At 32.1% G+C, this 17,508-nt stretch overlaps 2 protein-coding genes across 3 annotated transcripts; one reads left to right on the forward strand and one right to left on the reverse strand.

Moving 5' to 3' along the window:
* Positions 1-1,661: 1,661 nt before the first annotated feature.
* On the reverse strand, positions 1,662-4,758 carry LOC128170191 (uncharacterized). Its single transcript, XM_052836126.1, has 7 exons — positions 4,520-4,758; positions 3,906-3,992; positions 3,458-3,604; positions 3,121-3,203; positions 2,735-2,826; positions 2,248-2,357; positions 1,662-1,985 (listed from the first exon to the last, which is right to left on the reverse strand). Exons 1-7 carry the CDS (start codon positions 4,697-4,699, stop codon positions 1,662-1,664), a joined length of 1,023 nt encoding a protein of 340 aa, XP_052692086.1. The 5' UTR covers positions 4,700-4,758.
* Positions 4,759-4,997: 239 nt separating this feature from the next.
* Positions 4,998-12,087, forward strand: LOC128170193 (uncharacterized). 2 transcript variants are annotated; one of them, XR_008241704.1, is made up of 4 exons: positions 4,998-5,095; positions 5,325-5,374; positions 10,497-10,628; positions 11,817-12,087. XR_008241704.1 is itself a non-coding variant. In XM_052836127.1 (2 exons), the coding sequence occupies exons 1-2, from the start codon at positions 10,502-10,504 to the stop codon at positions 12,080-12,082; spliced, it is 393 nt and encodes a 130-aa protein (XP_052692087.1). In that variant the 5' UTR covers positions 10,089-10,501; the 3' UTR covers positions 12,083-12,087. The 2 variants fall into 2 exon arrangements, 1 of the variants encoding a protein (XP_052692087.1); XM_052836127.1 differs by lacking the exons at positions 4,998-5,095; positions 5,325-5,374 and having other exon boundaries at positions 10,089-10,628.
* Positions 12,088-17,508: the final 5,421 nt, after the last annotated feature.

A 17,508-nucleotide genomic window follows, 5' to 3' on the forward strand; every position in this document is an offset into this window, starting at 1 on the left:
ACTCATTTTACGCAAATTAAATTCCATATTTAAATGTTTATTATATAGAATTTTACGTCGAGTTTCAAGTTTATTCACTCATTTTACTCGACTTATATTCCACATTTAAATGTTCTTTATACCCAATTTTACGTCGAGTTTTAGTTTAATTTTCTCATTTTACTCAACTTATATTCTACATTCATGTGTTTATTGTACCTCACTTTACATTGAGTTTTAAGAACTACAAGCAAGTACATGCAAGTCATTTTCCAAAATTCAACATTTGTTTAAATTTTTGACTTATTTTAAGGATAGTAACATTGTTTTTTATTATTATTGAAAAGACATATCCATGTAGCAGAGCAGCTTAATTACCAATAGAGTCTAAAGATAAAAGAATATGGAGGATTGTTGTCATAAAGCATGAGCCAATTTATTTGTACAAAGTTCTTCAGTGCATGGAAAATGTAAATCTCAATCACAAAAACACAATAAAACGATGAATGGTTCACCTTTTGAAAAATCTCAACCTGGATTCCCAAAGTATTGCTTTTCAATAAATACAAAGTTTTTAATACATGTATGGCAAAATAATAATTAATGGTATTTAAAGATGCATAATTGGTGCATATAAAATGTTTCTTTAAAAAAAAAAATTGCATTTGAAAACATAAAATCATGAATGCTTATTCCTTATCAACATTAATCAATCTAATCATTTCATATTAAATACACAATTACTTAAACAAAAACCAAAACAATGAAACTGATATAGTCAACATTTTATGTTTATAGACTTATAATTATCAAGAAGTCTCAAAGTAGATAATTATCAATTAAAATCTGTGGGCTTATCCCATACTTAATGGACATGGATTCAAAATTGGATGGCACACTATTCACAAGGAACCTTTAATCAACCATGATTTCAAAATGCCTCATTTAATTATATCATTTTTTAAAGAAAAATCGAGGAGAGGATACATGTAGGTTGTGCATGTTTTCAAATCCTTATTGAAATTGTTAAATGAAATATGATTAAATCCAAATAAAAACTCACAATCATACCAAAGTCATACCAATTTTAAAAAATAATTTCTATATGACATGGGGGAGGATCTGAGAATAGAGTGTGTCTAATCGGGACAAACTATCATCAACAATGTATATATACAGAATATTTCAATACACCAGCTATATAGCTTAGGAAATCAAAATTAAATTTATGTTACATGAATTAAGTTTTAATTTTTTTAATATAAAATTTTCTTTCGTAATGTGTCATATTTTCACATCATTAATTAAAAAAAAAAATTATAACATTAGAATTGAGTGTATATGACAACATTGAGGAAAATATTAAAACCAGGGAATTGTTTAAGAAAGAAATGTAATTTACATAATGATTTTCTACCCACAAATATTAATCTAATTGAAAACCATTGCTCAAGTTTGTAGAATATCTAATTGAAACAGTACAACAAGATTATAGCAGACCTCCAGGCAGGAAAGATAATGATTCATTGTTACTGTAATAGTTTATATCTTAATATAAATTTATAATGGAATTTACACTGTTAAAGATACGGGTAAGAGGAATAAAATTAAAACTGGCATGACTTTATTTACAAATTTTTGACTGGAGTATCTGCTCTAACCTTGTTCTACTGTAGGAGCATTTATACAAACACCCACTCATGCCCATCTCTGAGAGTGGGTTTTGGTCTTTCAGAGGGGTTATTGCCCTTGACTCTCTTTATTTTTTGCCTTCGAGAGCGACTTGACTGAGTCTTCTCGAACTTGGAGTCCAGCTCTGCAATAATCCCGCTGAACTCCTCAGATCTCCATGGCAGCGGTTTGACAGTGAAGAAGGAGTCCTCATCACTATTTACCTCTTCCTCCGAGGACATGTACGTAATGTCCATGGCATCACGGACACGCCTCTTTTTCTCTTCATCCCAACCAGTTTTTTTGGAGATCATGGATGTTCTCCACTGCAATTTCTACAAAGAAAAATATAAATGCAATAGGAGGAAAAAATCTACACCTCATGCAAATAATATGAAGACTTCATCTCTTTACTATAAAAATACAATTAGTAAATGTACAAGCAATCTTTGTTGACAACTGTAATATGCAATGTTTTCATTAAGCTTAAAATTTTCTTCTTCTTATCTTTGAAATTTTATACACCATATGGCTCAAAAATAAACTTAAATCAACTTATCTATTCAATATAACATAAGCTTCAAGAAATTCATTTACCCTTTTTCTTCTGCTATAATGAAGCATTTTCATTTTGTGCTTGTCTACTTTTCCTGTAGTCTCTTTGTGGTTTTTTTGAGATATAGAGTCAAAGTACCTCCCCACAGCAGCTAAAAATTGAAATAAAGGGTACATACACACAATGTATATTGAAAGGAAATATAATATAAATACATATATCACTAATCATAATTAAGATCATCATCAAAACCCACAGGTTTTCTCTCCGTTACACTGCTTTCAACCAATGGGCAGTGTGTAGGAGAGAGAGCAATGGGTTTCCATGATGAATTAATACATGTAATTAGAATGAGTATAAGCATAACATTATGTGAAATAAATCTGTATAGAGTAATTTTGGATGAATAAGAAACCATCTCAATACTAAAAGTATGCAGAAGCAATTCATTAAAAAACAAATAGTTTAAAGTGTTGTCAAAATTAATGTATCTTGTATGTATATATTACATGTACTTGAACATCATACCTTGGATTACACCATCCTGAACCTCAGGGTAAAGTCCCTTCACAAAGCGCCTTACCGCTTCAGTTGTCTCCTTATTTTCATCAGATGAGACCCTTTAAGAATTTATATAATTGTGTTAACTCATGATTTTCCCAATGTAATGCTCCAACAATTAAAAATAAAAATGACTAAAGCTTTGTTATAGATATAATTATACATGTAAATAAGAAATTATATATAACAAAGAGATTTGAGAACTTAGTAGCTTAAAATCATTATAATAGAAAACAGTCTTTAACATTCTTTACATTTAAATGGCATTGCTTGTAAAATAGTAAGCACTGACATGGATGATTTGAATTTTTAAGAACTTATAAATGTAGATATGAACAAAAAATGCTTTTTACTTCATTTTTTTGTCTGCCATTTTGGTCACCCATTCTTCAGAACCATCCTCTATAGCATGCTTGTATGCATCATGAACTGCTGTCTGTTGGGAAAAATTGTGACAGGTATAAGGACTCAACATTTTAAGTTTTCACATGCATGTAATTTACATGTAAGTCATGTTATCATATCTAATTTTTAAAAAAAATAAGAATCATCTGTCTCTGAAAATTGCTTCTCATGTTGACAGAGCCAAAAGTAGGTAGAATGGTGCAATATCAAATGAAAAGAGTGCTTTACCTCTTTAAAGTTTATCTTTTTACTGCATAAATAAATCACATTTACATATAAGCTTACTCTGATTCTTGGAGGTATGGTAGGTTTCGGGTCTTCCTTCCTTCTACAGTCTTTGCTTGAGGAAATCTCCTCCCTGAGGTTTTTTACTTCTGTCGACAAACAGTCAATCTTCCGATCTATTGACCTGAGGTAGTCAATTATCCGATTCTACAAAAAAATGAAAAGTTGTAAAAATTGTTCAAAGCAATTTAATTTCATGTGTCCCTATATGCTTTTGTATATTTTGCAAATAAAATCTTTTCATTTTGAAAATCTACACTTAATGGTTTTTTTTTTGGTCGACTCAGTTATTATTTACTTAATTAAGTATTGTAAATAATTGAATTTATCGCTGTATATAAATTTACAATAAAGTCAGGGGTCCATGAAAGATATTGCCATGCCCATGACAGATACTGCCTTCATTGTAGTTGTAATTCTTAATAAAAATGTAATTTAAAAGACATGCCTCTTGACCAAGGGATAAATTAGTTCCACTAGTTGTTGGTGTTTCAGGTACATGTAATTCTTGAGAAGCTGGAGTCATTGGTGTAAGCTTGAACATAAAAGATAAACAAATGAAGATGTTACAGGTACAAAGGTGTACATTTCAGAAATAGATTTTTTTTCATTCAATAAATTCCATGCATATTCTGATTCAATATTACTGCCAGAGAAAATGGATTTATAAGCACAACTGCTTGATTTGTACAGGATGCATCTTACTGTATTAAGAAACAGACTAAGGAGAGAGAGAGAGAGAGAGAGAGAGAGAGAGAGAGAGAGAGAGAGAGAGAGAAAAAAAACTAGTTAATAGTATGCAGAAAAAGAAAAGTTCAAAAACAAATAAATAAATAAAAGACATAAACACCTGTGTTTTTAATTAAGGCATGAGAGAGTGATTAGCATGCAGCATGCATTATAAATTAATATAAACAAAGTTGAAAGTAAACAAATGTATGACTATGAGTAGTGGGAAGAGGGGGGTTCCATGACACCCCCCCCCCCCTCCTTCTTCTTAAAGTCAGTCAAAGTATCTTACAATTAAGATGTAATAAGTCAATGACCAGACAAAATACTCACTACTCTGCTGCGTCTCTGTTTAGAAGTTTTTGAAGCTGATGGTGTGCTTGTCCTCGGTTTTCGTTTCCTGAGGAATTCTGAATACACAGAATCCTCTTCCTGACTGCTGTCGCTTTCCGATGCATCCGACGGATGGAAACTATCTCCTGAGGAGAATGCTACGGCTTCGGAATTAGACATAACGAATTTCAACTACTGTGAAAACCACGAGATGTTAACACTTTGGGAACACTTTTGCCGCAACTTAGACTTTGCGCCAAAGACTTTGCGCCAAATATTAATGACTATCATTTTCGTATAACTATTAATAATTAAAATACATCCATATTTCGATCATTTTTTACTTCATTTTCAGTTTATGCGTACTGGAATAAACGTTATATATATTGACAGCGTATTTTTCTCTCTCGACTCCCCTTATTCTTTTACTAACTTTGACTATACGAAACTAAATATGCATCACCAGCTTCATCAATATTTTGGCGGAAAAATCAGACCGCGCCCAATGCATTGTCTGCACATCGCACATCAAAACGATGTAATCAACAGTTCCGAAGCGTCAACAGATTTGAAGAGGTAGGATCTCTCTCTCTCTCTCTCCCTCTCTCTCTCTCTCTCTCTCTCTCTCTCTCTCTAGGAACAATTAATTAGATTACTGGTACAGTATTAAAATAATGAATTATGGGTCGAAATATTTGTAGATATGATCATGAGTGTGTGTGTGTGTGTGCATGTGTTTAAAAATCCTTCAAAAACTATGATACTCTCGATCGAATACTATGCATTTTTGTTTTTTGTAATATAGGTGAAACAGCAGTCGTACATGTAGGCCTATACTGAGTGAAGTTCTAGGTGGTAAGTAATATTTTATCAGCCATTCTCCAGAAATGGTTCCAATTATGATATAATGTTGTCGCCAGCATTCATCACAAAATTATTATTTGCCGTTTAATATATTTGGCTGATACTTTTCTCTGGAGATATCTACAGTAAAAATTACAAATTTTGATACCAAACAACATGCATTTGAAGTGTCAAATAATGTCAAATTATTTCAATAAAAAATCGGTTTGTGTATTTTTCAGCATGTCGCACATGAATATTTCAATTTTACTACAATACTAAATAGCATTACGGTGATGAAAGAGACAATTAAAACTCATTTTTTATTTCAGCATCACATAGCGTGTTTTGTCAGTAAACACCTGTTGATAACAATCTTTTCTTTCTTTTTTACCCCCGATTTATATATTGTCGCTGAAACAGTCCTGATTTCCGTAACACGTGTTTGACTTAAAAGTAAGCGATGATATTCAAAACAATATCTATTGATATTATAGTAATTGAATGTCATAGGCAAATTAAAAGAAAAATATATACAATTTACAATCGAAAATCTATGTGTTTTTTTAATCATCGATTATAAAATTGAAAATTGAGTTTGACGCATTTCAAAGCCTGACTTCCGTAACGCCATTTTCAACTAAATTCATGGCATTTGAAAAACTTATTCATGAAGCCTTTGGAGAACACAGTATTCCGAAGCTATCTATCATCATCTGTAGAAAAATAATAAAATAGCATGGTACTGTGAGAAGAAAATTTACTAAAACCCCTGACCGGCATAACGTATGACATCCGTAACAGTATTTTCAATCAGTGATATATGGCTCGGTTTTCCATCGATAATAATTTGGATTGTTCAGCGAAACAGAACATGAGTTTAGAAAGTAAAGGAACCTTGATATTCTTAACTGAAGCAATTAATATTTTGATACAAAGTGCATTTTTGAGAAAAATATGATGTGAGTGTGCTAAACTATCGAAAAAATATGAATCATTATGTGTAGATTTATCTGTTTTAGTTTATTTTTATTTGCAAGAGATATATCAGTTGCAGATTAAAACCAATTCACCTAAGACAATTTATCATTTGACAATATTTTTTAAATATTTGCTGCAGCGTTACGGATATCAGGGGAAAAAACAGATTTGGCATCTGTTCATTCCAGTGCTTCTTATGTATATTTTCCACGACGGATAATCTATTCTTATGTTTTAAAATCAACAAAGTGGTCATTTTTCATGTAATATTAGCATAATATGCTATTTATAGTTTACTCTATTGAAATATAGTGCATCAAGCTTATTGTTTTCTACCACATGTGATTTGATAAAAAAAAATATCAGGTGACCAAAATATATTTGGCTTTTTAAGGTTGTATTAATATGCATGCAGGTTTATATCGAAATGGTATTATTCCCGGATCAGAATATTTGATAAATACTCTGTTCATGATTTTTTTTTTCTAAACATGATTAGTTACGGATGTCAGTTTTTTTTAAGAACTAATACCCGAAATTTAAACTAGTAAGAGTTTATATATACTTGCGAAAAACAGACCTTATTTAGTTGACTTATTAGTAACAATACATATACATATGTATATATATGCATTAATACATTATATGCGTATATACATTAATGCAAAGCAGGCAAGCATGGAGAAACATAAGTGAAAATCCGAAAAAGGTGAGATGTGGATTCAGTCAACCCATATTTTAATGGGGATAAGACCCCAGTTCCTCCAAATAAAAAAGGAAGTTTAGGAAAATATAACCAATAAATTTCATGACTATTTAAAACATCATAGGAGTAGATATTTGTGAAATTATAATCTCTGACATCCGTAACGAACCATCCAAGCTTTTTATCAAATATAAAAAGACAACTGATTTATATGTTTGATATTTTTACCGGTATATTTCATAACTGTGTTTGGTACATCCATCAGAGCGTGTAATTTTAACACAATTGGGTATTTCACTATTTTAGACAGATATTTCATGTCAACATTTTTAAATCTAAGTAATGTTGATTACATACTAATTACAGAAAAGAATTTTTTTTAAAAAGCGTGCTTATTAAGTTAAAAATGTATTTTCTACAATGAATAACCTGTATTTGATTTTTACTCTCTAATATTTGGTTGTAAAATGTATTGGAAAAAATATTCTCCATGAAAAAGGTCATTTGCTAACTTCCGTAACTTTGGGCCATTATCTTTAAAAATCCCTCTGACATCAATTTGAGATGTACAATTTCTCAACATCTCTATATTAATGTTCTGTTGTTTCAATATTTTAATTAAAATCATTGAACATATGAAATTGTTCCTAGTTTACATTTGAATTTGAATGAAAGATGATGCATTATTTTCTTTTTTATTGTTGAAAATAAAGATTTTCTTAAAATAAAGATATTTTTGAAAATATGTCCCCCTTAAATTTAAATTCTTCATGATTCTGTCAAATATGTCATTCGTAATCAATATGATATCAAACAAAAAGGCTAGTGATGTTTACTGTTATTGTACAGGCCGAGGATTAGTTGCATTAGTTCACTTCTGACTTCCGTAACAGGGTTTTTAATATGGTATTCAAAATCAAATATTTCGTGAACGAAGAAATTTTGGTGAGTCAAATTTCATAATTATATCGGCGAATAGTTGTACTTCAATATTATTACAATTAAAACACGAATATCAAAAGTTCATTTTTCACTGAAAGCAATCCCATATTTGGAACCATTTCTGGAGAATGGCTGTTATTTATTATTTCACTTTATAATTATTTAAACATTTGTAACAACGTTAAATTATTCTTTATTAAGCAGTTAAGTCCTTTTAGAAAAACTACAAATGAATTGTTGATGATCATGGTTATGTCCGCTATTCAAAATAACTTATCCACTTCGTTATTTTCACCTTCCCTAACCTCATAAAAATGCCTTTCTAACCATAGCACCCTCATACAGTTCTCCAGACTTGTTAATGACATTTTCATTTGGTCACCACACAGCATAATTATTTATAGAGTCTGCAGACTCTCTTACCCCATGACCTAATTAGCTGCCTCTGACACAACATCCCTTGACCTGATGAACTCTTAACAAGCATTGAGCTGCTCCACATGCTCTCTCTCTCTCTCTCTCTCTCTCTCTCTCTCTCTCTCTCTCTAACCAAAAAGTGGGGAGAACTCCTTCCAAATTCATTTTTTATTGTAAGGGGCGGGGGGTTCAGCCCACCCCCTTCTGAAGCTATCTCTCTCTCTCTCTCTCTCTCTCTCTCTCTCTCTCTCTCTCTCACAGTCTCCAGTAAACATATAAATAAACAATAATTTATTCAATATAATATATTGGAGGGGATTAGGCATCAGGCACAGCTTATTATAGCCCTCTGGCCCTACATATATTTTTATTGACTGCTGACAATACCATGATGCCTTGAAAATTAATAACACATAAAATTCCAGTCATAGTGTATAAATGATTGTTGGTTCTGTTATAATTTTTATTATTAATTTCACTAAAGTCATGCTGCGGTCATTAAAGTAAACATTGTTATATTATATTCAGTTCACAATTTAAAATTGAGAGAGAGAGAGAGAGAGAGAGAGAGAAAGAGAGAGAGAGTGTAAATGTAAAAATTGGGGCTACAGCTTTGTGGTCAATTAAATGTGGTAGCCAGAATGTTATCTCATGAAATTAGGTCTATGAACTGCATGGAGGTTACTAGCTGCTAATCAATGGTTGTAAAGAGTTCATCAAGTCAAGGGATGTTGCATCATTAATGTTAGCAGAAGCAGCGAATTAGGTCAGGGAGGTTAGAGAGTCTGTAGACACTGTAAACAATTATGCTGTGTGGTGACCAGATGAAATTGTCATTAACAAGTCTGGAGAACTGTATGAAAAGCTTGGAATTTTGTTATTAGGATCTTTTGTACATTTTTGATTATTAGTTAGCTACATGTAATTAAGATATTAGAATGAAACTTTAAATGCACTTGCGTAAATTGATATTCTGGGAAGAAATTAAACAGTCAGTTGTTACTATTAAAGAAATTCGCATAAGTTATGAAAATGGTCAGTTTCTTTTGGTCAAACTTCGCAGTTACACTTTTGTATCATGTATTTTGTGTCCGCTGTCATCGTCTGGAGCCACGGTTTGGAATACCTGATATTGATATAGTTGTTTGCGACAAGGGACCACGAATTACAGAGAGCAATCATTTGCAATACTCAACCGTCCAATAAATCAGTGTGTGGGAGGGGGAGGGGTGCTGGTAGCGTGAAGTTCCTTTAAGGTGGTAAAGTCCATGCTGTGACATATTAATTATTGAAATAAACAATAAAATCAAGTATAATGTTATCAACAGTTTATTTTCCAAAATCGAAATACAACTTTATAACAGCGTAGGGTTCACTGCGGATCTGTAAATCATGAGTTCCAATACCGCTGCCATGGGGATTTAAAAAATTTTCCCTTTCCATAAATTTTTAAAACCTTTTTAGGTTAAATATTGTAAAATTGGAAAGTTCTACACTAGTGAAAGAATTTCAGTTTTAATGTACTTTGATTCACATTAATAGCAACAGGTGTCCCATACCACCTTAAATAATAGGGAAACCTCTTTAAAAATCATGAAAAATGTTTTTTTTTGTGAGGAACTAATAGGGGGGGGGGGGGGGGATCAGGCCTCCCCTTACCCCCGATGTTATGCGCTTCTTCAGTCATAAAAAAATGTGCAAACTAAGTACACCTGCATTTTATAAATGTAAATTTGCATATCATAATTGTTCTGGAGACTATACATGTATTTGGTATATTAAATAGATTGCATATTCTCTTTTGACCTAAAAATTGATATTCAGCTGGCTGAATTTCTTAGCTTTTTAAAAAGCTAACCTTGTAATAATTTCCAGTAGGTTGTTTAGTTTTATTTCACATTTATTTGCCATCAAAGGGAAGATCATGCAGACCAGCAAAGAGCAGATCTTTCAGAGTGACTGCATACATTGTCATGGAATCAAAACTTTTTAGTGTGCAGTAAGAACTGAGAATAATAGCTATGTCCTTAAAGAGATAACATTTCTAACTAGTCTATAGTTATCTAATGTGAACATTATTTTTTATAGATAAAATGGGTCGACATTCCACCAATGAAAAAAGGCAGAAAAGAAGGGAAAAAAGACGTAATAAAAGACTGGAAAAGGCAAGGAAAGAAACTAGCAAACCAGAAAAGTTTGAAACTGTCTCTCCTATGAACTGTAAATATAAATTTTAAATTATAATATATAAATAGTGCCTGTTTGGGAGGGTAACTGTTGAAATTGACACCCCGAGAAAACTATTGTCAACCAACGCGAAGTGGAGGTTGACAATGGTTTTCAAGGGGTGTCAATTTCAAAAGTTACCCTTCCAAACAGGCACTATTTATTTTATTATACTGAATGTCTTATTTTTAAAAAAAGAAATTACTTTTTCTATATAGAAATGAAGTGAATTCTACGGCGAACCGAATGCGCATAATTTACGCGCATGTAACAATTCGTTGTGTTACCCGTTGCCAAGTGTGTTGCTAACGCTGAGGGTAATAGAACGGATTATCAACTGCGTCTAAACCAATCAGATTTCAGTATTTAACATGAAAGTATAATAAAGTTAATTGCTAACTTTATTAAATTATTATTTTGACATGTGAAAAGTAATTTTTTTCAGATTTCAGTAGCACAATGGGATAAGGTTGAATCATACTAAGAATTTTAAGTATATTGCTAATAACGTTTGGGTTGCACCCAAACGGGTATGAATGCCTTTATTGGCGTTAATTTTTTTCCAATTCTTCTATCCCCATTTGTATTTGTCTTCCATAGTTTTTTGGTATGATTTGGCTTAAATTCATATTTTCTGTGCAGATTTATATTGATACCCTAAAGTTAAAATATGAATACTTAAACTTTTGATGAGCAGTAAAATATGTATGTTAATTTTTGAATGTAACCTTTATTTACAATTTGGTTACATAAGGGACATTTACATTATATAAATAGTGCCTGTTTGGGAGGGTTACAGTTGAAATTGACACCCAGAGAAAACCATTGTCAACCAACGCGAAGCGGAGGTTGACAATGGTTTTCGAGGGGTGTCAATTTCAACTGTTATCCTCCCAAACAGGCACTATTTATTTTGTTATACTGAATGTCTAAATTTTTAAGAAATTTTACTGCTTTTATATAGGAATAACGTGAATTCTACAGCGAACCGTACGCATATAATTTTCGCGCATGTAACATTTTTTAATGTTACCCGTTGCTAAGTGCGTTGCTAACGCTGAGGGTAATAGAAAATATTATTAACTGTGTCTTAACCAATCAGATTTCAGTATTTAACATGAAAGTATAACAATATATTTGAGCACAATACACATTTTGCAATCCTTCACATTTTAATTATAGTGGACATCGTAGATGACACCTTTGATACCACAGAAAAGGAGATTGAACTGGAAATCAAAGAAAGGGGAATCAGAATTGACGATACATTTGTGGCAAAAAGAAACAGAACAGCTCAAGAACTGTTTGGAGCAGAGGACAGAGAAGTGGTTAAACTTAAGAAGATCCTAGAGGATGAGCAACACAAAAGAGACAAATTGTTAAGATTTACTGATCATTGTATTTTTTTAGTCAAAAAATGTAGAAACTGTAAATTTTGCAGGCCATAGTGTATCCATGGATGTTTCAATTATTTTTTACTATGAACTCTGTATTCTTTAAGTGTTGATAGCTATCAAAAATGTCAGAGAAACGTAAACTCTCATTTTTTCACATTGCTCATAGAAAGAAATTGTCTAGAAAGGAATGTCCTGGCTGTAAACAATCTTTTTCTATTAGGTATTTTGAACAGCACACAAAAGAAAATTTTGAGAGTAGTACTAGACTTTGGAAGTGTTCGAAAACAGATTTTGAAAATGAACCAGATGTACAAATGTGTGAGCATATAGATAACCAATCTTCGTCAGATGATAATATTGCATCATATAGATTATCTGATGTTTTTGCTTCTTATGTTAAGAAAAATGTTTCACAAGATTTTCATGACAATGATATGGACAGTGATGAGGAAGTTTGGAATAACATATCCATCGATGATATAGATTTAGACTTGCAGACAGGTGATACCACAGATAACAATACGCATGTGGAGAATGTTCCAAATAAGAATGTAAAGTTAGGAACACTTTTGATATGGTTTTGTATGTTTTTGTGTACATGGCAAGCTGTATCTGCACTTCCCGATTCTGCTATGAATCATTTGTTATCATTTTTGTGGACATTTTTTAGTCAGCTGGGTGAAGAATCTGTCATTTTTTCAAGTTTTGCTGCAGTTTTTCCTGGATCAGTCTATTTGTTATGGAAAAAGTTAGGTCTTAAAAAAGACAATTTTTTAAAATTTGTTGTATGCAGAAAATGTTTTTCTATATACAAATATGAAGAATGCTTTTTGAATGTTGAAGGGCAAACTATTTCTGGTAAATGTTCTTACAAGGAATTTCCAAACCATACGCAACTTGCGAGAAGAAAACAATGTGGAGAATTGTTGCTAAAGCATGTTACACTGTCAGATGGTACAACAAAACTTTATCCATTTAAATCTTATTGCTATAAGCCATTACAACAATCTCTTCAAAATTTGGTCAGGAGGCCTGGATTTGAAGATAAGTGTGAAATATGGAGATCAAGAAAACAACAGCCAGGATTCATGACTGATGTGTATGATGGGAAAATTTGGAAGGAATTTATGACAACCGAAAGAAGTTCATTTTTAAATCATAGAAATAACTATGCACTAATGTTAAACCTAGATTGGTTCCAGCCATTTGAGCATGTGAAATACTCTATTGGAGTAATTTATGCTGTTATTTTAAATCTACCAAGACAAGAAAGATTCAAATTAAAGAATGTGCTGTTGATAGGAGTAATACCAGATCTCAATCATGAACCTTCTGTAAATAGTTTCATTTCTCCATTAGTAGATGAACTAAAGTTAGGTTGGTCAAAAGGATTTCAACTTTTGTCATCCAAAAGTCCTAATGTTAAAAAAACATTCAAAATAGCACTTCTCTGTGTTGGTTGTGATATACCAGCAACTCGAAAACTTTGTGGATTTTTAGGTCACTCAGCATGTTTAGGGTGCTCAAAATGTTCTAAAAAATTTCCTGGAGATTTTGGCAAGAGAGATTACTCTGGTTTTGATGTAAATAGTTGGCCAAAACGCACATTAGAAAATTACATGTCTTCAATCAGAGAACTGAAAAAGGCTAAAACTCAGACAGAGATAGACTTGAATCTTCTTTGGGGGTTAGATTTTCGAAACTATGTGAAATTGATTATTTTGATCCTGTTCGAATGTCTATTGTCGATCCGATGCATAATTTATTTCAAGGAACTGCCAAAAAAATGATGAAATTGTGGCTAGGATTAAAAGTTATACACCCAAAACAGCTAGTCACAATTCAAGAAAGAGTTGACTCTGTTGATGCAGCAAGTAATATTGGGGCAATTCCTCGGAAAATTGCATCTTCCTTCGGAGGCTTTACAGCTGAACAATGGAAGAATTGGACAAATTTTTTTTCAATTTTTGCTCTTGTTGATATTTTGCCTAAAACTGATCTTGATGTTTGGAGAAAATTTGTAATGGCATGTAGAATCTTGACAACAAAATGTATTTCTTTTGCTGACATTTCACAATTTGATAGATATATCATTGATTTTTGTAAAGGCATTGAGAGGTTATATGGCTCTTCAGTTGTGACACCCAATATGCACATGCATTGTCACCTATCACAATGTGTTTCAGATTATGGCCCTATTTACTCTTTTTGGCTGTTTAGTTTTGAGAGATATAACGGTCATTTAGGGAATATGCCAAATAATAGTAGAGCCATTGAAATGCAACTAATGAGAAGATTTTTAAGAGATTCATTTGTTCATTCATTGGAATTTCCATCTCTTTACAATGATGAGTTTAAAAAACATTTTCCAACTGTAGTATCTGAAACAGTTCATTCTGATGTAGAAATTTTAAAGATCATGTACATGTCAAAGAGAAGTGCTCTCATAATTGGACAAGATTGGCAAATTAGCTCTGTATTTGAATGTAACAAGTCATCATGCCATGTTTTTTGTTCAGAAGATTATGCTATGCTGAAAAAAACATATTGTCATTTGTATCCCAGTGATAATGAACACATTGATTGTATGCCCAAGTCTTTTAGAAAATGTTCTTCAATTACTTTTGGGGGAGAAGTGTTTGGATCCTATAAGTCTCGTCACAAGCGCTCCTCTTATATTATGGCATACTGGCATGATAATGATGGGAAAATTATCAGTGACGTAGGCTCAGGTGACCTTCAACCAGGAATCATTCAGTATTTTGTTCAACACAATCTCCTAATGGGTAATGAAAGTAGAGTCCATTTGTTTGCAAAAGTTTTCTGGCTTATGCCATTTCCAAATGTTTACAGATTTCATTGTGGCAAGCCAGTTGAGATTTGGAAAAAAAATATTTACGACACCTTTGGACCGTCTGCTTTTATTCCTGTACAGAGAATCTTTTGTAGATATATTTGTGCAGAAGGAAAACTGTACAACAAGAGCGTTTCATATATTTGTCCTATTATGAAGGGTATGAATGTGTAGCCACTAGGTAATATTGTTGAAGCTCTTAATATCCATCATATTCAGTATGAATTGAGACTGTGAACGTTTATGGAGTTATTATGTTAAGCACTTTACAAAGAATTTTTTGTAGATAAGTTGTGCAAATGGACTACTGGGCAACAAATATGATTCAAAATGTTTTTATATTGTTGAATAGCACAGTCATTTCTATGATGTGAAGTGTTTTACATCTTTTTGATTTAATAAAGCGATAATTTTAAGCTTTGTAAAAACAAATTTTGATCTAGCCATGAAGGTTTGAAAATGGGTGGATGAAATGTGATCTGCGAATTTTTTTTTCTTTGGTTTTGCCCTGTTCTAATTGGAAGAGATCATTATTAAAAAAAAATTTCTATTAAGCACAAGCCAAATAGAAGGATGTTTCGTCCTGTGCCAGTCGGCATCGGCCTTCTTGGAAGGATGTTTCGTCCTGTGCCAGTTGGCATCGGCCTTCTTGGAAGGATGTTTCGTCCTGTGCCAGTTGGCATCGGCCATTTTGGAAGGATGTTTCGTCCTGTGCCAGTTGGCATCGGCCTTCTTGGAAGGATGTTTCGTCCTGTGCCAGTTGGCATCGGCCTTCTTGGAAGGATGTTTCGTCCTGTGCCAGTTGGCATCAGCCATCTTGGAAGGATGTTTCGTCCTGTGCCAGTTGGCATCAGCCATCTTGGAAGGATGTTTCGTCCTGTGCCAGTTGGCATCAGCCTTCTTGGAAGGATGTTTCGTCCTGTGCCGGTTGGCATCAGCCTTCTTGGAAGGATATTTCCTCCTGTGCCAGTTGGTATAAGTCATTTTTAAGGGATTTTTTCCATGTGTTAATTAGCACCATCCTTTGTGGAAGGGAAATTTGCTCTGTTTCTCTCGCATCGATTTATCTCTTAATATACCCTATCATTGCCAGTTTTAAATGATTGAACCAATAGTGAGTTTATAAATGAAGCTATATTATCTGCCTTGATGTAAAAAAAGTGACGTTTTGGTATCAGTTATTTGTTGTTTTTAATTTGAAATTTTTGAATGTGAATTCATGAGGCATACTTTAAAGTTTTGCAAGCATTATGCAAATTCATGAATGATTGTAATATTTGGAAGAACCTTTTGTTAAAAAGACATGCACGAATTTTAAAAGATCAGGTCACAATACATGTATTCACTACACAGTAGTGTTCTATTCTTTGTTATTATTTATAGATAGTTAGTATCTGTTCCTTTTCGATTAAAAGTTGCTATTTATAGTTTCTTAACTCATTTGTTTCTGTTGCTGATTATTAAGAAATAAACAGCAAGGTAAACAGTTCTTGGTTAGTCACGTGATCAAATCCTTTGTAGCATGAAGGTATCATCAGAATATTTGATCACGTACCAACCAAGTTCATATCCTGGTGAACTTTATAGCATTGCTGTTTATTACTTATATTTACATTTGAAAAATGAAAATCATTCAGAATTGTTAAAATTACCTAGTTTTTATGTTTACAAAAATCCACCCGGTAAGCGCGTGCTATGATCATTTTGACGCTAGGAAAGTTTACATAGAATTGATAGTTTTCGCTATATTAAAGGTTCATATAAGGAAACATATTTGCAGAAGTAAATATTGGAAAATGAATTAAGTACCGGTAAATGCAAAATTTTAATTTACCTTGCAGCGTAGAAGTACTAGTAATTAACTACATTCATAACAGTTTCAAAACGACACGAGACCACACATTCAGCTAATATATTGGATACATTTTGTTTATTACATTAAAAAAAACGAACGAAATGCGCAATTCAATATGGACATCAAAATTTCAAGAGCATCATAGTAGAATGTAAGATGAACTGCATTTTAAAATTAAAAAAAAAGTATTTCGCCCACTGCGCGAATGAGTGTAATACTTATAACTCTTCATGGACTTGATGTTTATTTGCTTATTATATTCTAAGCAATGATTTTGCTGGCATATAATTTACAATATATTCTTTTACTTGTTTATTTTCTTTGTAAACTCCTATTGAATTTGAAATGTCGAGTTTAAGAGAATTTAATTTTAACTAAATGTCATCTTTAATTTTAAATTATACATCATTATATGTATGAGTATAATTCTATTTTAAAATCGTATTATATTTGAAACTCTGCGTATAAATGTTATTTAAGGGAATTTAATTCAAATTAAATGTCACATATAATTAAAAATTTTACATTATTATATGTATGAGTATAATTCTATTTTAAACTCGTATTATATTTGAAACTCCGCGTATAATGTAGTTTAAGGGAATTTAATTTGAATTAAAGTTCACATTTAATTCAGAATTATACATCATTATATGTATGAGTATAATTCTATGTTAAACTCGTATTATATTTGAAACTCCGCGTATAATGTAGTTTAAGGGAATTTAATTTAAATTAAATGTCACATTTAATTTAGAATTATACATC

This window comes from Crassostrea angulata, chromosome 1 (genome assembly GCF_025612915.1).
Source record: "Crassostrea angulata isolate pt1a10 chromosome 1, ASM2561291v2, whole genome shotgun sequence".
NCBI classification, from domain to species: domain Eukaryota; kingdom Metazoa; phylum Mollusca; class Bivalvia; order Ostreida; family Ostreidae; genus Magallana; species Magallana angulata.